The sequence below is a fragment of the Paramormyrops kingsleyae genome, chromosome 6 (genome assembly GCF_048594095.1).
Source record: "Paramormyrops kingsleyae isolate MSU_618 chromosome 6, PKINGS_0.4, whole genome shotgun sequence".
In the NCBI taxonomy this organism is placed as follows: domain Eukaryota; kingdom Metazoa; phylum Chordata; class Actinopteri; order Osteoglossiformes; family Mormyridae; genus Paramormyrops; species Paramormyrops kingsleyae.
Window position 1 is genome coordinate 7,751,070 of NC_132802.1, and position 27,704 is coordinate 7,778,773.

Below are 27,704 nucleotides of genomic sequence, written 5' to 3' on the forward strand. Positions count from 1 at the left end.
GGATTTGTAAACCACCATTTCATACATTTCAATTAAAAGGAGCAGGATTTCACTTAAGCACTGGGTTCTTGCTGTGTGCTGATTGGTCAGTCTCATATAATCATGCATATGTGTCAGTAATGTTAATGCGAAACAGCTGGATGAGTCTTTCAATCTAGGAACTAACCAAACATTTTAGCAGAGCACAGAACCCTTTCAGCTTTAAAGTAGTTCGTAAAAGCTGAAGTAGCTCATAGTGTCCCTCCTGACATGGATTAGGTGGTCACCCTAGTTGACGGAGACATTTCATGGATTTTGAGTCATTCTGCGCTGCAGATGGGTTAATTACGTTAAAATTTTTTATCAGATTAATCATGATGATGGATTAATCATCGTTAACCCGTTAATTTTGACAGCCCTAATTATTATATATGCCAATCTCAGGATAAGCAGTTGGAATATGGATTCGTGCCAGTGGTTTTTCAGTAGGTTTTTTCATCCACCTGTCCAACCTCAGCCGCTTATCCAGCACAGAGTTGCAGCGAGCTTGAAGCCTATGGACACAAAGTAGGGGAGTCCCTGGATGCGATGCCCGTATAGGCTGCACACTCACGCACTACAGATGTAACATTACAGAAGTTTGAAGTGTAAAAACAGCTACCAAATTTTGCCACATGTCTACAGATTATGGAATGAAGCCTTCATACTAGCTCTTTACATAAAGCCTTGAGAGAAATATCAAACCCGTGACTACATTGAGTCATTTCAAATGTCATATGTAAGAAATAAAGGAATTACATTTCAGATTCATCCTAATTTTAATAAACTATTATTTTCATGTCCAAGTGAATTTCAGTAAAGGGCCCATTATTGTGTTTTATTGGGTTCACAAGATAATTTTATCTGAACTCTCTAGGAAAGGGGTGCATGTGACACCCAGAGAGACAGACTGGGCCAAACATCATCTCCAAATGTTCAGAACAAATGTCTCCCAGCGGCATGGACCACAGCTGCAGGCAGGCAAAGGGGCAAGATCCAGGGCAACAGACACGCAAGGGGGCAAGCAGGAGGTCTACAGTTTATTTAATTTCTCAGAAAACATCTTTGTGCAGAGTTGATGCAGAGTTACTTGACAGTTTAAATTATACAGATGAATCATTTATTAGACCAATTTATATATAGCACTCAGATTAAGGGCACAATGGTAAAACCCTCTTGGGATTTGAACCAAGCTTTTGGTTTGACGTCTGCTATCTGCTGTCATATTGTCTATATATGCCCAAATGTTGCAGGATCTGCATAACCTCCAAGATGACCTTCCGCACTTCCTGTTTAGTCATCGCCCTTCCTTCTCTCCTTATTGTTCACCTACCTCTCCTCTTCTGTGATCTCTGCATTAGCAGCAGTCCTGCTAATGGGAAGGAGAACAAAATGACACATAAATAAAATTAAAAATCTAGCATTCAGCGAACACCTATAGGTGACCTGTAGGGTTTTATCTTGTAGTTTATTGAGGATATAGTCAAGTCTCAGGGAGGTTGTGTAAGAGTTCCCTTTAGAGAGAAGATAAGAAAATGTAGCATTAATCTTCAGATGGTTCTCTGTGTTTCATTTGTAAACGCATCAGTGAAGATTATTCAGAGTTAAAATATCACAGTTTAAAGAAATACACATTATGATATTGAACTTTTGGTCAGATAACATGAGGTTTGGTGAAAGATAGTTTTCATTACGTTTCATGTATCGTCCAGCTACTTATCTGGTCAGGGTCACAGTGGGACGTGGAGCCTGTCTCAGGCACCATGGGGCACAATGCGGGGGTAGGACTGGCATCCCCTCTGGGGTGTCAGTCCTTCAAAGGCCACATGCACTCACACACAATGGGCAACCAATTTGCCTAACTCTGTGCCTTTTGAACTGCAGGAAAACGCGTGTAACAAGGGGAGACTGACACCCTGCAGGTGCTAATGCTCTGCGCTACCACGCTATCTTTCGTTAGTTCCGGAACTGTGCATTTTACATAGTGCTGTTATACTTAAGAAAATTTTTCATTAACTAAACTTTCATCCAACCCTACGTGCAATTCTAGACTTTTACCCATTTTTTTACAGGTTATGTGCAATTTAATTATCTATGTCTAGAACCAGAAGTACAGTTTGACATAAAGATTATGTAACCTGTAAATCAAGTGACTAACACAACTTCATTTTTTTTGTACACCACCTCCTTCAAAAAAAAGAAAATCTGATGTATATATTCTTGAAAATGAACAATGTTTAATTTCTCATACATACATACATACATAATACATAAATAAGGGAATTCAGGATGAGGGAACAGTACTGTGGAAATATCCTCTTTCCAGTTTTCTGTATAAATAACCCCTCAATATTATAGACGTTTAAGGAGTGACCATGACAGTGTGTTTCATATTATACAGCTTGTTTTATTGTGTTTGTCTGTTCTTTTCCCCTAGACGCAGGGCCAGCTCTTGCTATTGGCAGAACAGGCATTTGCTTATGTCCCTGATTTACCTGCGTTGTGGAGGAAGTGAAATGGTCATAAGTTTTCTTGGTAGGACGGCTCACAAGTAGAAAAGACAGATCTGGCTCTGGGTAAACTATGACACTGGTATGACATCAGTACGTTATCTATTATGTGTTCTTATTAATAATTCACTTTATCAGCCAATAATCCTGTAATATAAGGCTTTTATTCTTCAGCTCTCATGGAGTTTTACAGCCCAATTCATGCTAAAGTTATTGTCGGTACAGCAAACATAATTATGACACTATGTTTATCCTGACTGAAGCAGCAGTATTTCCAGAAATAATCAGATTATGTGGGTGGCTGTGGCTCTTAGCCTGTGAACCAGGACATGCTAAATGACATTTCTTCAGGGATCTCAGCGTGCGAGCATGTCACAGCTGGTGGGAAGTGCAGATTACACTGCACCTTCACGTTTAGCCCTGAACCGAACTGTAGGAAGAAGAGCAACAGTGGTCTGGTGCAGTGGACCCAGATGTAGCCCCGACACATAGTAATTCCAGAATGAAATTCATGGAAGAACATCAGTTCAGTGTCATGCATGTGAATTCATGTGCACAGGTGTATCTGCTGGTAAGACTGAATTGAGGTTTCATGGGGTCAGCAGCCGCATACACATCCGACGGAGATGGTTACAGCCGGGATAACGCATTGTAGGGTACTCATCTTTAGAAGGCTGTAGGAAAACCATTGCAGGGGAGAAGAGGAGGGTTTGATGTTTTTGGAAAGGGATGGGGGAGAGGGATGCTCTGTGATTGGCCAGTTCGGCTGGAACACAGTGCACTGCATGGCTTCCATCCCTATATGAGCCCTTATGACAGTCAGATAGGAATAAAAAGCCATACGGCGCAGTGTGCATTGAACAGACCAGCTGCCAATTAACACATTATCCACCAATCAACCTCCGCTACTTTCAACGCCGTTAATTCCTTTTAATTTACTCCAGTGGTAATTAGCCAGGTAGGTTACCTGAAATACAACCTGACGTGTCATTGTTGTTGTTGTTGCTGTTGTTGTTTATTGATGCTCCTATTAGCCTTGAAATAAACAGTTTTTTTGTCGTTTGAATGTGCAGTCGTGCAAAGGCAGTAAAGAATTCTGATTCTGAACCTGTGCACCTGCACTGACAACAAACATAATCGAGACAAAGTTGCAGTGATAACCCAAAGCAGATTACAGAATCACTGTCTGTTTTAGGTGAGACAGACGTAAGGACTGCTGCAATTTCATCGTGGACAAAGTACATGATGTAAGAAAGAACCCAGGTGATGGAGTCAGTGACAGGTATGTAGATGACACTAACTGTCAAACTAACTGAAAGCCCTAAGAAAGATGACACAGCCTCGCTATCGCAATTTTAAAAGCCAAACTGGGATTAAAAAACCTGCGTGCTCAGCAACCATAAACAAATGAATACCACCCCCCACCCCCCAGGGTAAACCCGAGGCGATGCATTACGATATGTGACCCTCTGTGGAATCCCGAAGCCCCCTAGTGGCTGGGGAAGCTGTTACAGTATTTATAGATATTTATGCAAAAAAGTTTCCCAAACAAGCAGCGTACTTCGACCAGGACACTACATATAATACTAGTTTACTTCGAGAATACTTCAAGGTACGGCTCTGTAGTTGTTTTTCATTTCCAGAGCTATGGCACACAACACTGCAGATCGGAAAATCAACGTTAGCATGGAAACTGCGATATATAAAGAATAAAGCAAACAGTATAACTGGCTTACAGACCTTAACAAACAGCGGTATCCTAAAATGTAAATCGTGATGGAAATATGCTGATAAATGCGTAAGCAGGGAGAACAGCTTGGAAATTTACAGACGTCCTGCATGGTATCCTGCTGTTCCGCCTGTACCGTCACAACCACAAAAGTGAAAAAATATTCAAGACTTAGTCTAATTCGACTATTTTCTATCCGCGTTACTGGTTAATGTACATTATTTTATGGGATGGTTTGAATATTACAAGAACAACCTCTGGTTTTACCGCAAATCAATGTAACTCCAATAAAACCTAAGTACACTTGTTGAAATTTTGACGATGCATTTCAGATGCTACCGATGCATTATTTTAAATGAAAACTTAACAAATATTACATGTCTTCTGCGTTAACGCAACTAAAAAACGACTGATCATTTTTGCCAGTGGCTGGGTAAATTGGATAGGAATGTTACACAGATTTTAACTTGCATCCTCGGCATGCGATTTTTATTACATTATATACCAAAAAGTGTCAAGGATCAATGCAGAAAAAAACAATGTAAACAAGATATAGAGATGCTATTCATCTTCGGATAAATAATTATTACTTGATAAACCCGTTGAAAATATATAACATCTTAGCACGGGTCGCATAATAAAAGAAATGGGCACCATCTGTCGCATTACCGAACACTGACCGTAAAAACCGAAAATCCCTGGACGAAGCTTGGTCTCGGAGAAGCGAGGAAACCCCCCGGCTGGTCCCCGCGGAGCCTCAGAGCAGATTAGGGGGATGGAGGCTGCGGCGCTTGCGGCCAGCAGGTGGAAATCATCTCGGCCAATCAGCGCCCTGGCGTCCCGGACTCCGCCGGCCAAGCTGGCCCGCTGCGCCGCAGCACAGGAGAACTTTGAACGGCGCGGCGCAGTAGTGTGTATTTCCATTCACCCTCTCCGGCGAAGGGGGAGAGAGAGGGAGGGAGAGAACAAAAGCCTTCAGTGTTGCTGAGCCAATGGATGGCGAGCACTGGGAATGAAAAAGGACATCATACCTGTGCACGGGACCACCTCCGTTTCTGGGGCTTTGTGCGGTCCAGAAATGCGTGTTAATAAAGGGGGGAAGCAGCTGAATAGGTCTTTTTTTCAAATGCTTTCAAATACCGACAGAAAGCATTTTCTTTCTGTTTGCCAGAGAAGAGAGTGCGTACTACAGAATATGCACGCATGCGTGTGTGTTTGTAAGAGGGAGAGAGAAAGAGAGACAGTGAGTGTGTTTAAAGAGAGTTTTCAACCTGTGAAGACTGCCCGAGGTTGCAATTAAGCCAGGCGTCCATACTTAATGGTCTCCCTGACAACAGATAGTTGGGCACTGCTTGTGGAAACAAAGGATTCTCCAAAGGTCTTAAAATATTAAAAAAGACAAATGATGTAGAATGAAATGTGCCCTTCTGATCCGAAACCCAGCAGGAACTGCATTCAAAGCTGCTCTCCTCGGTATCACTGATCTGTACAACTGAGGGATTTGCGTCACTAACTGGAGGAGAAGAAACATTTTGTAAATCCTTGCAGGTCTCTTACAAAACTTGTGCTTTATAAGTGTTGTCAAATAAAATATTCATAGACAAACATTCTGAAAAATGTGGAGGCTTCCTCAAAGATAAATTCTTCTACTACCGTGATCCAGCACTGAAGTCCCTCAGAGTGCATAAAATAACAGCTATAAACCTTTTCACGCTCTTGAGAGAGGTTCCACAATTCCAAAAATTTTCCATTTGCTGTTTGTCTGCGCCATTTGTTTAGAACGAGCAGAAGATAGATAAATGTCGGCATTATCTTCACTGTGCTTCCACATCACACCTGAGTAAGCACACCTGTGCCTGGTTGGCCAAGGGCTGCTAGGGTCACAGGTGACCCACGGGATAGCACAGAGTAACCAAACAAAAAGAAAGACAAAAAAAAAAAAAACACACTAGTCATCTCATCAGCTACGACGCAATTCTATCAGAAATCCCCTCTCAGCTCTCTGTCCATCACTCCTAAAAAGGAGCCACAACGGGCAACTGATTCCCCTGGGATTTGTGAGCACAAAGAACAGCTATTCTCACTGACCAGTCACCCCTCCCCCTTCCTCTCCCTCCCAATAACCCGCTTCCAGAACCGGCTTCCAGAACTCCTGAATCAGCAGCAGTCCCTGTAACACTGCAGCATGACCACCAACTCCTGCGTTAACATGTAAAGGAACGCCCTGCGGCATTAACACACGTGATCATGCGCACACATTACCGCATAAAGCACTATTCTAGCATTTCCCTCTGGGATAAATAAAGTTAATTCTAATTGTAATTGTAATTGTAATACCAAACAAATGGGTAGAACCTGAAAACTTAAGCATAGCCAGCTAATAAACAACTACATAAGACCATTTTCAGGCTATAACTATTAATTTAATAGACAAAGAACAAATTAGATTTAATTAAGTCTGTTTCAAAATCTGTGCTTTCTGCAAGCACACCTGAGGTTGAAATTGTAAGGTTAGATCATTTTGGGATGCAGATTTTCAGCAAGGAACAATTATAAAACATGGTACTCAGACAGGTATATCCTTTACCCTTTTAGTAAGCGCTAGATCCATAAAATTTGCACATCACAATAATTAGATTGTGTTGCAGAATTAGTCAGTTGCTCTCGGTTTTCTGAATACCCATGGACAGCACATACGTCGTCAGTTTACTGTGTTTACTTAAGAGGCATCTTTTGTATGTAATTTGCACCTGGACAAGAGACTTGCTGGGAAAGCATGTTGGGTGTTGAATCAGAAGCTTTGTGGATCAAAGGAACACCCCCTGCTATTGTATTCTGTGCTGTGGGGGGGTCACGCCTTTTGGGTGAGATGACTCTAGTTCTGATTTAATGAGGTCATTAAGGATCACAGGGCACTTATCGCAAAGAGTAGTGGGGCTGACCCCTCTGTTCCAGCATGACCTCAATCCCATCTTTTTCCCTAAATGGCTAATTAAATTGTGATTCTCTATTGTACTGAAAGCAAACTGCAAAATGGCTGTTGATGATGTACTTCGGTAAGTTTTTCTTCGGGTGTGCTTTCACCTTTTAATGCATGCTCAGAGCTTAATTTAGATAACTGCCAGTAAAGGTATAAAATGTATAAGGTAGGGTCAGGGAGCGTGGACTGGTACAGCGCGTTGCAGCATCCACCACATACTGAAACACCTCAGAATCCTGGTTAGTGAATTTTTAGTGAATTTAGTGATTAATTGTCATTGTTGACACACCATGGAGTGCACAATAACAAAATGTGTTCTCTGCATTTAACCCATATGTGACATAGCAGGAGACAGCACTTGGGGACGGTACCTTGCTCAGGGTACCTCAGTGATGCCTTGCTGGTCAGGGATTCGAACCAACAATCTTTCAATTACAAGTGCGCATCCCTAATCATCAAGCTATCGCCACCCAGGGCAACCCCAAAGGGCAACATACAGTCCAGTCTCACCCTCCGGAAATGGCCATGTACTGCAGTCAGGTGTTAATTGGGCATCCCTTTGGCCTGGTCCAGCCGCTCAGGTCCTGAGCAATGAGGATTCTGTGAGCCAGATCACCCTCAGAGAATTGCGCCATGTGGCCATAGTGTCGTAACTCACGCTCCCTCACAATGCAGGTAATGTACCTCATTTGGGACTCCCTGAGCAACTGCTCATTCAAGACAAAGTCAAACCAGCGGTACCCAAAGATTCTCCAAAGAGACACAGTACCAAAGGAATCCAGTCTTCATCTCGTGCCACTGGATAGCGTCCATATCTCGCAGCCATACAGCAAGACAGGGAGCACCAGGGCTCTAATTACTTGTATGTTCATCCTCTTACAAAGACATTGGTAACGCTATAGACCCCATTCCGGAAACCTCATGACCCCCCATGTTCTCCCAATCAGTCTACTGACTTTAGAGTAAGAGTCACCAGAGACATGAATGTCGCCGCCTAGGTAAGTGAACCTCCCGATGCGTTTGACACTCTCTTCACAGACAGAGGCACTGCTGATGGCTGTGCCAAAGAGGCCATTAGAGGACTCACAAGCCCAGACACTCAGACTCCTAGCTCAGTCTCTCGAGAACCCCGATCAGAGCCTCCATTGACTCCTCGAAGATCACTGCATGGTTGGCAAAGTCAAGATCAGTGAATCTTTCTTCACCAACAGATGCTCCACAGCCACTGGACCCCATGACCATGCCCAACACCCAGGCCATACAAGCATTGAACAGAGTAGCAGCAAGAACACACCCCTGGCGAACCCAGAATCAACTGGGAAGAACACAGAGGTTCTGCCCCCACTCTACTCAGTACTCGCTGTACCAGTGTACAGTCTGGCTGTGACCTCCAGCAACTTCATGGGGGATCCCTCAAAGTCTCAGGATATCCCACAGGGCAACTCAATAAACTGAATCGAATGCTTTACGAAAATCGACAAAGGCTGCAAAAAAACTCAGATATTTTGTTTTGCGCTCAATGAGTACCTTCGGAGTCAGTATGTGGTCAATGGTAGACCTCTTAGGCTTAAAACCAGACTGCTCCGGTTGCTGCTAGGTGAGTAAGTGATCACGGATCCTGTTAAGAATGACCCTAGCAAGAATTTTATTTGGCGCTGAGAGCAGGGTTGTCCCCCTGTAGTTGCCGCCATCCAGGCGATCACCCCTCCCTTACAAGATAGGGACAAGTCCCATTTTCAAGTCCGTTGGGATGACACCCATCTCCCAAATGGAAGAAAAGATTACTTGCAATGCCAGGAGGACAGCCTTACCACCAGCTTGGAGAAGTTTCCCCCCCATTATTCCTAATGCTTCGATTCCTCTGTAAGCAGGATGTGGGTCACTAGACCATAGATGGTGTGTCACTTGCTTGTAGATCCTTAACAAATGCTTCCTTATCTGCCCTCAGAGCCCTCGCAGCCATCCTTCTCAGTTTCCGGTACAGACTGGAGTTGCCATCAAGCCATGTGCTGCAACTCATCTCGATAATATCTAGGGTGCCCTGCAAGATGTAACACCTCCTTCTGGGAGCACCAGCAACACCAACACAACCCTGAGCAACCTTCAGGGTCTTGTCATGGAAGATCTCCTACATCCCATTAGGATTGGCATTTGCAATTAACTCTGCAAGTTCCTCACACAAACTGTGTGGAAAATCATTAGAAAGAGCCTGATCTTGGAGACTGGACAGGTCCAGCCTCATTCTCTTAGTAGGTGGTAGCTTACTGGATATTCAGAGTAGCAACAACAAGTCTGTGGTCAGAATTCAAAAACTTCTCTAGACCCTGGAGTTCTGTAGGAGTCTCCAGCGTCTGTGATCAATCTCTGTCGCTGCACCACCAGTATCGGAGTACCAAGTCCAAACTATGCCCGTTCAGGGTACTGGAACCAGGATGCAGCGACCCACAGTCCTTGATCATTTGTAAAGTCAAGGAATATGGAGCCACTTTGACCATGGTTGCCAGATCCGTGGGGACCGACACAATCCTCATAGCCTGCCCTGTCAGTGCCAGTGGTCACACTGAAGTCACCCATGACCAGAGGAGTGTCACCTCGTGGGCACCCATCAACCACTGAGCGAAGTTGCAGAAAAATGACTCATCGAGACATCATTGACCGTGGTCAGAGCATACACTGAAGAGACAAGATGTTCCACCAGATCAATACCACACCAGTCCCGATCCCCAACAGGCTTGACCCCATTGGCTCTACAGCGGATTCGACTCTTCCAGGGACGAGGCTCCTGAGCGCTTCCCCCATCCCCTTCATGATGCGTGCAGCCTTCCTGTGGGCAGCTGCAGCAGAGCTCAGAGATCAGAAAAATGTCCTGTCTGCTTCGCCGGAGCTGTGTGTTTTTACCGTGGCTGGAGTGCCAATCCCACCACCAACCCCCAAATTTTCCCCAGCAAGTTGGAGCACCACTTGCAAGGCCAGATGCAGTTTAACATGATACCCAGGAGTACAAAATGTATACTCTACAAAAAAACAAGTTATTTTCTGACAGAGAATAGAAATAATGTCTTGTATATAAAGGTTTGTTTTACCAATGCCAAACATTTAGATGCATAGATCAGTTGGTTTTGTATTTAAGGTGCAAGGATAGAGTTCTAATGGCTCAAAATGTAAATATACAGCAAATCATTTATATTTATCATTATTATTATTATTATTATTATTATTAATAAAATAGCAGACTGCTGATAGCTCAATACTTATCTTCATGTTTTTTCTGTCTCTGCTCAATAAAAAATGAAAGGGGGGTATTTTCTCCAGTTAGTTGAATTTCCCTTGAAGTTTTGTGGCAGAATTGCTACAAATATCATTAACAGGAAATGAGGAGAACATTTTCTTACTTTGGGAGCATTGGCTGCTCCCCCACCTCTCTCCCTAACCCATCCTACCCCTCCCCCTTTTACACCCCCCCCTTATGTAGAAGTGGACACAAAAAATCGAGAGAAAGAAGTCCAATCTGAAACGAGAGGTTGGGAACCTTTCTGCAGGAAAGGGAGGAGGAGCTGTTTATACAGTGACCCCCCCCAACCCCTGGTCCCCCACTGCACCCGACCCATTCTTGCCAGTACTGTAAGATAAATGAGTATTCTCACTGTGTGGTTGCCATGGCTACAGCAAAGAGACGCAAAGCAGCGAACGTCTTTATTTTCCCACTAACTCCCTTAAACACAATCAGCATTCATTATTACTGACCTTTTTCCGCATACAGGCACACTTTTACGTCTCCTTCACATGATAATCCTTCACTATCAAATCCGTGATGTTGAAAGTATTTGTATTTATTTTTCCACTTTAACCATGAGCGTTGCTCTGAATGAGACTGACAATAAACTATAAATGAAAATGTGTCAGTACCATTGCAATGTAATGTGTCTTATTTTCATGATGATAAAGTAATAGAAATTTGTTTTAAGTCTTATTTGAGTTTGATTAACAAAAAAAATCTTGAGTAACATGAGGGTTGCAGTCTAAACACATCAGTTTATTGAGTTGAAGCATTCTCCATTGTTACTTCTGTGTCACCCAAAAAAACTCTAACTGGATACACTAAACTGTATGCGATATGAAACTGTCGATACATGTAACTATTCAACTTCAGTAACATTAGTGCAATGTAGAGGGGCAGCATTCAGCCTAACAAGTCAGGGGCTTGTGCCCATGTCTGCTAGGTCATGGATTCAAATCTTAATCTAATAACCTTTGAGACCTTAGCCTTTAATAAAAGCGTACCTCATGCTGTGTTCCATTTGATCTTGGAAATCGTAATTTCCAAGACCCCTAGTCAGAAATTTCAACTGTAACAACCCCTTGAAGTTGGAATTCCAACTCTAAATGTCGGAGGAACCTCTGCTACCTCAGAATTCAAGATGGCTGCGCCCTTTGTCGACAGAAGTTAAAGTTGTAGTTATATACTGTTTTTTGTTATTTGTGATTCATTAAATCGGTCGTACACACAGTACTGTCCAACCGGTGTCCGTGAACGTGTTGCTACAGTGTTTGTATGTATTAAATATCATATAGTGCGTTAAAATCACCTGATATCACTAACAGTTGCTAACAACGAATGGCAGTTTACCATCAACATTTCACCTGAACAGTACGTTTTTAGGGTGAATCGTGGGTACAAGGTACCCATGGAAATACCACAAGGCATGCATGCTTTGAACACGCAGCTCTAAGGACACACCTAGATATGCAAGGTGACAGCACAGACTGACGGGTTGGGTATTAACATTTATTGTAGTTCTTCTAAATAAGTATATCATTTTAATATTGTTTTTAAACCCATTTATCTTCTAACTGCTTATTCTGGTCAGGGTTACAGGGGGACCTGGAGCTTATCACAGATACCGTAGGAGACAAGGCTGAGGCACGGCTAGAGTGCGACTCCAATCAACTGCAGGACATTTACATGCACAGTCATACACTACTAGCAATTCATAGGCATCGGTTAGCTTAATTACATGTTGTTGGATGACAAGAGGAAAGCGGAGTACTTGAAAGAAACTCGCACAACACTGACTCCGAGCTGGGATTTCATACTCTTGTTCCCTGGAGGTCTGATGCAACAATCCTAACCAGTGAGCCGTGCACCGCTGGTCTAAATCTACATTAAATATTTTTTTTTTGTCAGTGGACGTAGCTATTGCCCATTTGTGTGAAAAAGCTGGTTAAACATTAAAGGAGATTTTCCAAAACTAGGAAATAGGATGACAAATCCTGGATTTATGCAAAAATAGGAAGTGAGCAGGCGCACAACTCGCAGCATGTACCATTCTTTCCTTCTGAGTTTCTCACACACCTCTGTTTAACCAGAGGAGTAGCGAAGCAGAAGGGGCAGTTGCTATGGAGAGGGCGTGGTTGCTATCGGTAAGGAGTTTTGGCACTATGGAGAAACAGCGGTCTCTATAAGAAAGTAATGGTTGCTATAGTAACATGCAAGGGCACAGAGGTCTTGTAGTCAAACTGCCATAGTAACAAGAGAGTTAGAGTTAGAATTAGCAAGTGGGTGTTTGTGGGACTTATCCAGGGGAGTTGAAGGATTCCTGTATTTCTGCAATCAACCAGGAATGGTGTGAAATAAAATCAGATGGAATCGAAACTGAACAAGATAGCAGAGTTACTGTCTGTGGCACAGGTTGTTTCCTCATATTGCTTGTCTTGTCCATACCCCCTTCCCCTCCCTCCCCCCCCCCCCGCCTGCCCCTGCTCGCCCCCCTGCTGACCCCTCCCTTCACAGAGAAACAACACGCTTCCTCAAGCACGAAATCTAAAGTTCAGGCAAGAAATCTACTTATTTGTCCTGGTATTTTTCCATAGTAATGGGAATGCACTGCAGATAGGCCTTACAGTGGCGCACAAACACAAATCAGAGACGGGCATGGGGGGGTTTGGGGGGGGGGCGGGGGCATGGCTGCAGCCACTGACTCCGGTCACGCGTATTTTCCACGGACCTTCACAGAAGCCACAGTGACATTCACGCTTTCAGCCACCTGCCCTCAGTCAAGTCCTGACCCATGCATAGTCTTGGTTATATATAACATCATCTTTAGTTTCTCCAGATTAAAAATGGAAGACTTCCCCTCTGTTCCTCACCTGACCGTGACACACTGCCGCCCCATCCCACTGACCCTGAGTCCTGCTCCCTTAACATCTACAGATCTAAGCCCCCAAACATACCCAGCATCCCTCAGGCTGACCGTCTGACCATCTGACACGTCCCTCACCTTCGCAGTGCGAGTCGGCGCGCTGCTGCATCCTCATTACTGCCACTCAAACCCAATCCCCAGCACCCCCCTCCCAAACTCTCCATCATCTGCGCTGTGACTGCAGGTTCAGTGGGAACAAGGGCAGGGTAACACCTCCGGGTACAGCAAAATTACACCCCTCATTTAAAATTTTAATTATTTAAAAAAAAAAAAAAAAAAACAGCTCGGGGTGTGATGGGAAATGGATTTTGACGTCTTATCAGCATAATCTGCAACTAAAATAATGAGAAACTGTGACAAGTTTTGGATTCCAGATGTTTGTTTTTTTGTGCGCATGAATATTGTGTAAAAACTGTTACCTACCACCTGTGTCAACTTGAGTTTTTCAAAAAATATATTTTAATGTTAATTATTATTACTTTTTTAATTTTAAAAACCTAGTGTGTACTGCTTAAGGGCCTTTTATTTTTTGTTGTCGGCTGTCGTGTATGAAAAAGCACAGTGATCGACGATGAAGGGAACAGCGGTGACTGGCCACTCCAGCGCACCTGCAAGCTTCTGTTCTCAGAACCGTCATTGACAGACCCCCCCCCCCCCACACACCCCCCAATTTCCTCCACAGTGAGCCCCCACGTACCCTTAGGGAAGAAAGCATTCTGCAGCTTGAGGTCCTTAAAAAGCAGCGCTGTCTGAAGGAGAAGCAGTGAAATGGAACAATTTAATCGCATTAAAAAAAAACTCCCGGCTTTCATTTGTAAATTCCTCGGCTGAATTTTTCCCTCCGCTGCCACAGTCTTTGCTCCAGGAGACGGACACCCCTGAGAAGAGGATTCAGGATCCACAACCTTCCCCATCACTGCCACTGTCCCTTCCTGCTCGTCTAATTCCATTTATCCTATTAAAAAAAAAAAGACAGATCAAAGTGACCCGTCCCGCCCCACCCTGTTCTCTGCTTTCTGCCCCCGGTGGCCAGACGGTTTTGCCCCCCCCCCCTCCCAATTGTGTCACTCCCAGATACGCGCTCGCCCCTTTGTGAGACCTTTCCGGTTTCCTGCCTCATTCCGTGGCCCCCGCTGTCGTCTCGCTCCAAACCCTGGGCCAGCCCTACTCCCCCCCCCCCCCCCCCCCACTACAGGGACAAGCCACCAAGCCACCTGAGGACTGCCAGGCATTAGAAGGTCCACTTCAAAGATGAGGGGGGTTGGAGGGGTGCTTGGGGATGTATTTTGTCCCGGACCTCAGGGAGTCGACCCGCAGCTGCGGCCCAAATCCCCCCGGCTCCTCGAGGGGCTGTTCAGCCTGCCAACTCCAATCAGCTCCGCCGCTTGGAGGCGATTCGCTCTGCCGGCCCTCTGGGGAGGGCTCTCTTTGAACCCTTGGGAATCATCCATCCGCGGAGAGTCTAATGAGACCGACCGTACTGTCTGCTGCCGGCCCTCCTTCCTCTCTGGGCTCCTCGGCACGCTGCCTTTGAAGCTCCGTCTCTTGGGATTCCCCCGCGAGTTCTCCTCCCTCGCTGTCGTCTCCGTAAGCGCTCCCTCTGCACTGCTACCGGAGAGGACATGGCTGGTGCCGGAAAGTGCCCTTCAGTCCCTCGGCAACGTGAGGCTCCTCCCACAAAGTGGGAAATGGACGACTTTAAGGGCCACTTCTCTTAATTCTTAGACATACAGATGCTACTCACTTTGGTTCGACTGATATGTCGATTTTACAACGGTGCCATAGCGATGCACATTCGGTAGTCATCAGACTTAAAATTTTTATCTGTTCCCAGGCTAGCGATTTGCTACGATGCTTTCTACTAATGCCGGGCGATGGCAGCATCCATCCAGCCACACTTGGTCTGATATGGTGTTTTTTTTCTGTGTTTAACCATAGTTTCCCAAAACCCATTATATCTACTAAAAACCCAGCTTGTTTTCAGCTTACGATAGTTTTGTTGGAACACAACCCCACCCTAAGCTGAGGAACATCTGTACGAGCAATTACTAAATAAGACAATTAGCAATACAGGGCTAACAATTTGTCAACTTTGTACCACAAATGGATTGTCATTTCAGGTTCTCATTAGTGGGTATCTAAAATTAGTCGGATTAAAAAATGATGCATTATACCTTTTAGAACAGAACACATTACTTTTTGAGTGTATCAGGATCTGACGTTAACTTTCACCTCGCAGTCACCTGCTTTCTTTGACAAATAGCTGCATTCTGATAGCTATTATTTACTGATTATAAATTGCTTTACTGCGGCTATTCTTGGTGACATAGTTTCGCAGCTACATCTCTTGACACCACGCACCTGACAAGCGTGATGAACGTTTTCACACAGGCTTTCTGGGGTATTATCCCAGCCTTCCAAAGGGCACGCTGTGTTATCATTTTTAATGAGTCTCAGTGAGTCATTTTTAATGTATTCTATAGAGGAGGTCTTCAGAGACAAAATCCAGCCCTAACCTTCCATAAGTAAAACTGCACCATATGTCGCATGGTAAAATATTTTCCGTTGGTGAACTGAGCCGATAAAGGTTTGAACAGGCTTCACAAAGCACCCAAAGATACATTTTTTGGATAGACGTTAATCTTTTTACGAATGAAGAAACAGTTAAGCCCTGCAGAAATGATTATCATGTATTTCCTAGACAGTTGTTCAGTGGAATATTTAAACAGTTAATTCTGTTTAATTAAGGGATTATGCGACTTCTGCAAATGTCATCGATCCCCGTGGTGTAGGTCAGCAGGCCCAGCAGGCTGTCATTTGGAATTTCTTGTCTGCAGAGCAGGATCTGAGCAACTTCAGGACAATAAATATGTATGGGGTAAGTTGTAAAAATCTTTTAACGTTTAATAATTTAACAGTCATTTAAAAACAGTATTAATAAAAAAGTGAGAAGGCCATCCTTTTCCCTGTTTCCGCTTATTTTAAAACACATGGTTGACTTTGGGTAGCCTGGTAGCAGACCCGGCTTCATACGTCAGTAGCCATGCATATTCTGTGCTTCCTGAGTTAGGCTCCAGGTGAGATTCAGATAAGCGATTATAGAAAACAGATGGACAGAGAAACACACTGCTTTGTCGGAATAAGTGAAAAAAACAAACAAAAAGCTAAAACAGCATGTCTGCTAAAGCTCTCAGTCCCTGGGCGTACTTCTGTTAGCATTAGCAAATGGACCTCTGCATTTTAGGAGAGCTTGCTTCCTAATGTTTGGGCAAACAGTTCCTTGTGGAGGCTGCCCCCGCTGTGCCATGCTCAGGTCAACATCCGTCACAAACCACTTAACTCAGCGAGAAGTTGAGTGGACACGCCACCCCCCTGCCCCCTTCGCCCCCCTGCCCTCACCAAAGGCGATTTAAATCGGGTTTGGAGAAAATTTTCATCTCAGCAAACCTCCCCAATATTTATTTTTTAAGATGAACATTAACCACTCGGCCGATGATTTTTCACATCACGCCGCTGCGGATTTCTCGCCCGCTGGCCGCATTTGAGGAATACAGAAATGCGACCTGATCTGCATTCTACCGTGAAATAACGTTGAAATCTTTGATAAGTTGTGGCCTTTGGGGTATTTAGCACATCGTCAACAGAACCGTGCACATGTTTCTGACAGCTGTGTGTGGAAAGGTATATTTTGCTGTAGGCACAGCAAAGCTAGTTACAGAAATCTTCTGCAAAAAAATATGCTTCCAATTGTGGAAGAGGTGCTGTTTAGATATCAGCCCTTAATATGATATGAAACTGGCCAGTGCTCAATGGCTCAGTGTGTGGCACTGAGACCTCACATCTTCAGGGTTGGAAGTTTGACTCTCAGTCCTTGTAGTTGTAATTTGCATGCTCTCCCTGTGTAAATGCAGAACCCCCCATTGGATGTTCTCCCTGTATAAATGCAGAGACCCCGATTACATGTTCTCCCTGTATAAATGCAGACCCCGATTACATGTTCTCCCTGTATAAATGCAGAGACCCCGATTACATGTTCTCCCTGTGTAAATGCAGGGACCCTGATTGCATGTTCTCCCTGTGTAAAATTAGGGAACCCGATTGCATGTTCTCCCTGTGTAAATACAGAGACCCCAATTGCATGTTCTCCCTGTATAAATGCAGAGACCCGATTGCATGTTATCCCTGTATAAATGCAGAGACCCCAATTGCATGTCCTCCCTGTGTAAATACAGAGACCCCAATTGCATGTTCTCCCTGTATAAATGCAGAGACCCTGATTGCATGTTCTCCCTCTGCAAATGCAGAGACCCCGATTGCATGTTCTCCCTCTGCAAATGCAGAGACCCCGATTGCATGTTCTCCCTGTATAAATGCAGAGACCCCAATTACATGTTCTCCCTGTGTAAAATTAGGGACCCCAATTGCATCTTCTCCCTGTGTAAAAGCAGAGACCATGATTTGCTCCTGCAGTCTAAAAACATGGTTAGGTCATTTCCATCCATTTTCTGAAACCACTTGGCCTACTCAGGGTCACAGAGCCTATGGGCACTATGCAGGGAACAACCCAAGATGTCCCTGAGGTGTGAGGTAACAGTGATACCCACTGCACCACCACACTAACCCAGCTGGGTAATTTGGTATTTGTAATTGAATCATATTGTAAATGTATGTTTGATATGGCCTGGCATCCAGTTCAGGGTGCCCCCTATTTTATGCCCTGTCCTCATCGCAACTAGCTACCTATACTAGATGAGCACTAATAGAACTTAGACGAAAGAAACAAGATCCTGCTTTTAAATTAATTCTTAAAATACAAGTTCATAAAAGAAACTATCTTAATGTTTGAAGTATTATGACACTTTTCAGGAGAATGAATTATTAGCCACGGTTCTGTTCTAATGGTGTGTCACCAGTTATTTCCAGTAGAGGGCACTGTTATATTTTGGGACTTCAAACTCTTATAAAAATTTAACAAAGTCAACTGCAAAGACAAAATCGAGTTGCCAGTTAACTTTTGGTATTATTTCAGTCATAATAATAAAATTATCTAGATGTTCTTGCAATTTAAATGAAATCATAATGAAAGATTATACGTTCTTTGGCCACTTTATTAGGTACACCTACATTCTACTCGGAACCGCCTTTCTGTCTTTGGAGACATTTTTGTCCACATCACAGTGGTATTAATCTGTTGTTTTTGAACTTGTGACAAGTCTGGACATCCTCCTCTGACCTCTTACAGTAGCAAAGTGATTTGGCAACAGAACTGCCACTGATGGAATGTTTTGTCTCTGTAAACTATAGACACCGTAGTAAGTGAAAACACCAGGAGGTTTGCTTGTTTCTGAGGTGCTGGAACCACCATGTCTGGCACCAACAATCATACCAAGTTCAAAAACAATGAGATCATTCATCTTAACCATGTAATCAGTGAACCCCAAGCCTCTGTCTGCATGCCGCATGTTTTCAGTTGCAGCCATACAATTCACTCTTTGGATGAGTAGCCTGTTTGAATTGAGGTGTTAAGTGGCCACTGAGTATATCCTGGGGGATAAACACAGTATCTGAAAGACACATACATATTTCGAGCAATGGACCAGTGTCAGATTCAGTTAGTCACATCAGTCACATGGATAAAGAATTAGGTAGCTGCTGTCAACTTGGTGTGGAAAAAGATGGAGATTCACTTTTGACCCAACGAATGATGACAATAGTAACCTCCTCCTGTTAAAATGTAGGTAAAGGACCATTAGGTTATTAATACTGTCCTATACACCACAGACCAGCAGAACAAAAAGTGCCCCCCCCCCCCAAAAAAAAACATATATGCTGCTCCATGTCACCTGGCTGAAAAGGTTTAGAAACATACCTTTGGTCTCATTAGAATCAGAACTGACTTCATTGCCAGTATGTGCAAACATACCAAGGTCCCTATCACTGCACGGGGGCATTGGGATCCACACAGACCACGGGATGGACTAACCTATTGGCCACTCCAACACCTCTTCCAGCAGCAACCCAGCTTTCCTATTTGGTCTCCCATCTAAGTACTGGTCAGGCCCAAACTTGCTTAGCTTCAGATGGATTGCCTAGTCTGAGATGCATGGGTGGAACAGAGTAAATGCTGGAATGGCAGGAATAAATCCCTGGCAGCACCTTAGACCACAGCCACGAAAAAGATCCCATGACGCAGTCAATCAGATCAATCTCACATTCTAAGAAATGACTGATAACTAAATGAGACTAAACTGAACGTCAGAAAAGATGAAATCCAGGAAAAACTCAACTACACAATTACAGTCACAAATAATGAGGGAATGTAGTGAGACAACAACAGCAGTCAATGGCCAGTAACCTTCAGCATGAACGTCACTGATCCAGCACAGCATGTCCTCCTCCATGTAGCTATGTAACGAGGACCATGGCTGATGGAATTTTAAATAGCGCATTTTAAATAGAACGGAGGATCTTTGAAACACCTCGTATTCCAATTTAGGAATGTAGATTTACACCTGGGATGCCAGTAGCTTTGAGAGGAGGAATGAAATAAACAGACTAGAACTTTTGATATTCAATCAGAACCATAAAACCAAAAACCTTATTTTGGTAACTTTCTCTGTAATTCATATAAATTGTGTTGTTTTAATTCTATACAGTAGTTCTATGCTTTAGACTCACTCGCAAAAGGCATATTTGAAATGCATAGTCTCTGTATTTTGTTATTTATAAACCATGAAAGCATCTTAGCACTTGGTTGCATATAACAGCCAAAGCGGGAGATAAAGGGATTGGAGAGAGAGGCAGCCGCAGAACAGTGGCGAAACCAATAACATGCGCGTGTGCTTCGCTGCCCAGACCCCCCTCGGTGAAGTTCACGGCTGAGCGATGGGGGAGATGTGTTCCTGATCGGCCCTACGCGGGCTGGGGTCGAAGGACGTGGCCCGTTTCCATCTTGGGGACTACTGCTGATCTTGTCGCTGAGGACACGTCAGATTTAATTCCTTTTTAATTGCTGATGGCTTCGATGCTGCCATCCTGATTGGAGCCGGTCTGAACCGGTGACACTGGGGCAGCAGGTAGCGCAGTGGCTAAGTACATGGAAGGTGAACTGAAGGTGACCAGTCTATGTTGCCAAGAGAGACCCTGCTGATGTTCTGTTGAGCTAGATACTTAACCTCTAAATATCCAATTGTATGATTATAAGGGTTTGCTTCTCTTACATAGGTATCTACCAAAAGGGCTACTGAAAGTATTAAATTGCATCCTTTTTCCCATATGTCCCGTACCAATCTATGTTCCCTGCATACTCTTAATATTGCACTTTGATTGAATAGTCCAGTTAGGTTCTTGCTCTGAAATGCATTGTATAGCTCTTGCTTATATTTGTATCTGGGCATTTACTGGAAGCCTATAGTCAGCTCTCTGTGCTTTTTGGTTCCCTCATTTATTTGATGCTTTTATCCAAAGTGACTTGTGGAAGAAAAGGTTACAACCTTTGGGTTGCTGGTACAATGCACTACTTGTTGAGCTACAAGAGCTGTTTAGCTATTGATCTAGATATCTATCTATATGAATATTAGATAGTTAGATAGACAGATAGATAGATAGATAGATAGATAGATAAATAGCCTGATTGATTGATTGATTTTTTAAGCCTTCTATTGTGTGCTGTTTTTTCCTGTAGAACCCGCCTTTATGATACAGAACAGCACGAGAGAATGTGACCTACGAAAAGGAACGTTCCGCAGGGACATGGTACCGCCTGTCTGCTTCCACAGCCCGCTTGTCAGCACCTGTCACAAGTGGCGCGACCAACCAAATGTGTGATTGATGTAATGTAATATTTATACAGCCAATGATTGTTGTGCAGGGCAAACATTCTTTTTCGGCATATGGCAATGTTTTGGTCTGAAGGAAAAGGTATGAGTGATATGAGCAGTATTTCTTAGTGTAGGTCCTGGAGTGCAACCAATCAGACTTAATTGGGCTGTTATGACAAGGCTGGAAGTAAAAATAAAATGTAATTCATGAATATAAACACAATTTTAAAATACTTCGGAAAGATCGGCACAAATATTAAATTACAGTCAGTGGGTTATCAACAATTTAACTCAACCTAATTAAGAGCTGTGTTATTAAGCATTCAGGAAAAAAACACACAAAAAGTAGGTCATCTGAAACACGGCGTGTTTTTCGATATTAAGAACACAAAGACCGTACTTGTGGTCTTGGCAAGAATGAATTTGGAGTCCAATGATTCATGGGATTGGTCTTGTTTGATGAGGATGCAACTGATGTATCCTTGATATTTGAGGTGAGGCAAGAATGACATCCAGGGGATTTTTACTGTCCTCTGTCTTTGTTCATCCATCCATCTGTCCATCCATCCATCCATCCATCTATCCATCTTCTACCTGCTTATCCAGTGCAGGGTCATCCCAGAAGGCACAAGGCAGGGGACACCCTGGATGGGATGCCAGTAGAAGCTAAGTATTAACAACATATAAAGATAAACATGATATTTAATATCTGTTCAAAAATGTTTCTATGCATACACAGAAGCATCAGTCACTCACTGACATAAATATCAAAATCATGGTATGTGATCATTGAAATGAAACAACCTGACGCCACCGGGCAAAAAAAAAACAAAAGGGGGAGAGACGGTCCTGGAGGAGAGGAAAGAACAGAACAGAAGGACAGCAAGGTGAGCAGGTGTGGCTGCCACAGCAGTAGATTACAGGATTACATTCATGGCGACCATGTGATCAGCGTGGTCACTGCTGACCCTGATTACTCACAGATTAATGTAGCGTCACCCTGACCTGCTTCCGCTCTTTGTCCGTCTCCATGGGAAAGCAACCCCAGGTAGTGGAGCGTTTCCTGTACCATCCCGTCACAGCAACAGCCTGGGCACCCGGAACGTACTGTAGAGGTGAGTCTGTTTTAGCCACCTTGGCACCACTGTCTGCCCTCTCCTATGCCCCAGACCCTGTCCCGATTGGCTCTCACCTCCCAAATGTGATTTTCAACGCTTCCAAGTTACTAAAAACATTAAAAAAAAAATTCTGACTGCGAGTCTGCAGATACATTGTTTCATGGTTGGATCAGATACATGATTAAAGGATATGCTTCACAGTTTGTGCCAGCTGATGACTTTTTAAGATTTTCAGTTCTTGGTGATCTGGTTTTCCGAGGGTGGCCCCACTCATTAATCCTTCTCACCGTGATGATTAACACTTAACGATAAGCTCTGCCGGGCACAAGGTCTTGGGTGTCAGAGGTAGATGTCAGGAATAAGTCTCCATGGACACGTCTGATAACAGCCTGTTTCTGTGAGAGCATCTGCTACTGCCATCAGGGATGATTATGTTGTTTGCTACACTTGGGATTTTAGGAGAAATAAAAGCTTTAACCCCCCCCCCCCCCACACACCTCCTTCTGAACACTCCTTCAATTCCCTTCCAATGGTAAAAAATATGAGTCTTTGGAACCTCCCATGAAAGCGTGTTTTATGCATAGAAGAGACTGCGTTGATTAATCACATTAGAAAGATGGTTGATTACTTTTAAGAATCATGGATTTTCTTTTCTTCATTTAATCTGATGATCTGGTGATGGTTCTCATTAATTAGTTTTGGCTAGAACCTGGTTACATTATTCATAATGAATGAATAAATGAATGGATGGATGGACAAACAAAATTAAATGTTCATTCCGTCCATCCATCCATCCATCCATCATCCATCCATCCATCCATCCATCCATCATACATCCTTCCAGACTGCCAATTAATACACAATATTAAATAATCATAATTTCTATGATTCATAAGAGAATAAGAGAATCAGTTAGAGCAACTAGCAAACTGTGGCTTGTTGTAACCGGCCCCCAGGGGCCACTCAGTCGGCCGACGTAAAACGCTCTTCCAGGGCCATGGTGTAGCATGGGGCGGGGGGGCCGTGAGCTCCTGTGGCGGCCCATGGCGAGGAAGGGGGTCGTGGGCAGACTTCTCCTGCTCGTGCTGTGCGTGGGGGGCACGGCAGCACCATCGCAGCCTGTCCACGAGCCGCTGCTCCCAGGACAGCCTTTCCTGGTGCTGTGGGGGGTCCCCGACGCAGCCTGCTTGGGGCGCCCTGACCCCAGGGCCTTTGGGATGCAGGAGAGGAGCCAGCTGGTCATCTTTCTAGAAGATTCACTGGGGCTTTACCCATACTACACCCCCCAGAAGCAGGCTGTATCGGGGGGGCTGCCCCAGCACACTAGACTTGACGGCCACCTGCAGGAAGTGGAAGCCGACCTGGCTGTCTCCCTGCCCTCCGTGGATTTTGGGGGCCTGGCCGTGTTGTACTGGGATCAGTGGAGACCCCAGTGGGGGAGGAACATGGCCAAGCAGGAGATCTACCAGGAAGAGTCACGCTCGCTGCTCCAGGGATTCTTCCCAGACTGGAGCCCAGCTGAGGTGGACAGGTGGGCACAGGTGAGTCTTACACAAACCTGACTGCTAAATGTGCATCAGTGTGTATGTTCTGCTGAACCTCCAAAGGAGGAACACACACTAGTGGGCAAAATTCCACTTTCACTAACACTTACAGTTTTTAGAGATTGCAGAACTTCATTCAGCTGTTGCTCCAGGTCCTTATTTAACCGTGCAATGTATGATACTTTGATTATTTATAAGATATTGGTGTAGTAATTTTTAAAGCATGATACCAAAAAATGCTAGGTGTTCCCACAATTTTGGCCACTAGTGTATGTGAACAAAGGCAATTCTAGAATGTTTAAAGGAGGAGTCATAATTCAAACAGAGGGGCCAACTTTATCATTAGCTGTGAGTTTGTGAATGACCGGGCAGGATGTACTCCAGGGACCTATCAGCTTTCAGCTGGGGCCAGCGTCCCTGTTGCCACGCCCCTGCATATGTCTGAACTACATCTGAATGTGTGTGTATGCCAACAGCATCCTGTGTGAGAGGATGGAGATGATTTGACATGATGTTGTCGGCCTTGCCAGGTGGACTTTGAAACGGCAGCTCAGGTCATCCTGATTGAAACTCTACGGAAGCTGAAGATGCTCCGCCCCAAGGCATTGTGGGGAGTGTCCCCATACCCAAACTGCTACACCTCTAGTCCCGCGCAGCGCCGGGCCAATCACACGGGCCGCTGTCCTGCTACGGAGATGGCCCTGAACGACGAGCTGCTGTGGCTGTGGAGACGCTCCTCCGCTCTGTACCCCCTCCTCCAATTGGACAATCTCTTGGGCGGGACTCCGGAAGCACGACTTTACGCCTCCGCTCTGGTCAGAGAGGCACTGAGAGTGGCAGCGCTGGCCGGCGCCCCCTATGACCTCCCAGTGTTCCCACTCATCAGGAGCGTCTACACCTCCACCAACACGTTTCTGTCTGAGGTGAGTGGGTGAAGAACCACTAACCATCAATAAAATAGTGTTGCAGTGTTTTTCACCCCAATCCTGGGAGACCCACAGACAGTCCACATTTTCGCTCCTTCCCAGCTCCCAACCAATCAAGACCACCGAATACCTGTTACAGGCGTGTTGGGAGCTGGGAGGCAGCGAAAATGTGAACTGTCTGTGGGTCTCCCAGGACTGGGTTGAAAAACACTGCACTAAAACATTCAGATGTTTGGCAAAACTGAAAGAAATAAATGAGTTTGATCCATTTTAAATTTAATCATGAGAGGGACAAAGAAGACTAGATGTAGCTGGATCACTGATGATAACTAAAGAGGAGGTTATAGAGCAGAAACTGAACCAGCAGCAGTATTGGGCTGACCCAGTGTGCATATGCGCTGTGTGCAATGTCCCCACAGGGTGACCTGATGAACACCATTGGGGAGAGTGCGGCCATGGGGGCAGCGGGGGTCATCGTTTGGGAGAAGGTGATCTCAGACAAGTCCCAGGTATCCACCACTCAGAGGGGACTTTGAAAGTAGGACCTACTGTCCTGTCAGGAAGGCTGACAGACAACCACTGCAGATAATATTGGAACCAGATCAGCAGCAGATTACCTACAAACATGATCATGTTTTGATACCTGACTGAACCTGTAAAGTTAGCATTTCCTGAGGTGGGGGTGGGGGGGTAGGGGGGTTCAGCCAGTTGACCAGTTGAGGTTATCCTCCTACTATTCAAAGGGGTTTTGGTTCTTTTCCTCCGTGGTCTTTTGGCTTTTTCTGTTTGCACAGTGCTGTGTGTGTTTATATAGATGCGTTTTTGAACAAGGCTACTATAGAAGTAAAATGAATGTCATTAAGGGATAAATGATATCTCTACATTGCTTGTAGTGTATGATTGTGGGTGTTTGTGCCCTGCGATGGATCGGTATCCCATTGAGCGTGTGGCTATCATCTCCTGTCCTGCCTGGAACAGGTTACTCGCACCACTGTGCCCCCAACCAAGATAAGCAGTTACGTTTCTGTCATATTTAGCAGATACTTTTGTCCAAAGTGACATGCAGGCAAGGCCTTTAACACACTGCAAGCATCCATGCTGGCGAGGAGTCAGCTAAGGCGTCAGTGCAGCTGGGCTGAGCTTCCAATGAATGCCGAGCTGTAGGCAGTACAGGAGCAGGAGCTACACAACAGCTAAACAGTAACTATTAACAAAGAACCCATTCAAAGGGGCAGTAGGTGCAACATAAGAACATATGGCATTCAAAGAACATAAAGAGGCATCAGGTAAGTAGGGGAATTAATGGAACAGATGGGTCTTAAGGTGTTTCTTAAAGACTGAGAGGGAGCCTGATGACCGGATGTGGTTAGAAGATTGAGAGGTGAGTAGTAGTGTAATGCTAGACTAGTGGGGGAACATTATTACCTCTGTGTGTCTCTCTTTCATGTGTTTATGTATGTACGGTATCAGAGAGGATGCTGGAAGCTGGCGGACTTTGTGCGGGAGGTGCTGGGCCCATATGTGGTGAACGTGACAACGGCATCACGTCTGTGTAGCGCCACACTGTGCCGGGGGCGTGGCCGCTGCGTGCGCAGAGAGCCTGGAGGCTCCGCCTACCTGCACCTCCCGCCCACCACCTTCCTGCTGCTGCCGGACGACGCCGGGCGTGTTGAAGTGGAGGGCCGTCTGGCCCCCGCCCAGCGGAATGCGTGGCGTAGGGATTTCCAGTGCCAGTGGTACGGGGGGCTGGAGGGCGGAGCTACTGACGAGTGGGCTACACAGGGCGGGGCTGAGGGGCGTGGTTGGGAAGGAACCACATCAACGATCAAGGAGACAGAGGTATCTGAGTCGCCTAGGGCAACTACGATGACTCTGAAGGCTGAGCGGACTCCTACGGCGACTACAACTCTGACAACAGAACCTGCAAGTGCACCACTGAACCAAAGTGTCCCATTCCTCATCTCATCCCCCCTTGGCCTTCTGCTCTCCGCCATCTGCATCCTGGACTTCTGGCTGATGTGCTGACTCCAGGGGATGACCGGTAACCCTGGACTGGGGCCTGCTATCTTTAAAAAGAATTCGGCACTGATTACCATGGTCCGAGCCAATCTGATCTCGGACAGGTCACGGTCCCCAGTGAGGGCCCGGATATGAGGACATTCATTACACACGCTGAGAAATATGTAATCTGCCATTTCAGCAGCGTGAAGCATTAACTGCAGTCACGTGATGATTTGTCCCCTTGGCTCATAAGTTTCCATTTTACAGTTGAACTATCCTAACATTCTGTGTTCTGTTTTAAACACAGAACAAAGGAGGGAGCAAAAATATGGTCTTGGGTCCCTGAAGACTGGGTAGAAAAACCCTTCCGTAGTACATTTCCTGAAGTACTTCTATTGTTAGTAGTAATAGGGAACTAGCATTTCAGGTTCCTATGAATCTGCCTGTAGACCCAATGTACGCTCACTTCCGCTGTGCCCATCTCTGGCTGACCAGCTCTACACGGCCCCCTGCGATCTCCCTCTTTGGTTTGTACCCCATCTGACAGACCCCTGGGCACCAGTAAGGGCCTTAATCTGCACATTTGGGTCTGAGGAGTCAAAGGGCTGATTCTGATCAAACGTCAGACCAAAGGTGTCCTCTCTCATCTCTTCTCTGAATGTTTTGTAGTGGTTCAAAATGAATAGTAATGATGGATATAAATGTGTAGTATGTGTTGTTTTACACTAAAGAAATAATACAGAAAGATCAACTCTATACGTTTCATCATATGCTACCATCATTGTTTACAGTTTTATCATAACACGTCACATAAGTTGTACCAAGTTAAAAATAACTGCCAGCTGCTCTGGATGGGTA

The 27,704-nt window shown here is 44.8% G+C and overlaps 1 protein-coding gene across 1 annotated transcript; it reads left to right on the forward strand.

The window, feature by feature from the left end:
• The first annotated feature begins 2,479 nt into the window (after window positions 1-2,479).
• On the forward strand, window positions 2,480-27,466 carry LOC111855843 (hyaluronidase-1). The gene is made up of 10 exons (XM_023835308.2): window positions 2,480-2,610; window positions 3,724-3,810; window positions 16,230-16,315; window positions 21,122-21,258; window positions 21,864-22,144; window positions 22,297-22,372; window positions 23,369-23,916; window positions 24,450-24,842; window positions 25,265-25,354; window positions 26,316-27,466. Exons 5-10 carry the CDS (start codon window positions 22,052-22,054, stop codon window positions 26,868-26,870), a joined length of 1,755 nt encoding a protein of 584 aa, XP_023691076.2. The 5' UTR covers window positions 2,480-2,610; window positions 3,724-3,810; window positions 16,230-16,315; window positions 21,122-21,258; window positions 21,864-22,051; the 3' UTR covers window positions 26,871-27,466.
• Window positions 27,467-27,704: the final 238 nt, after the last annotated feature.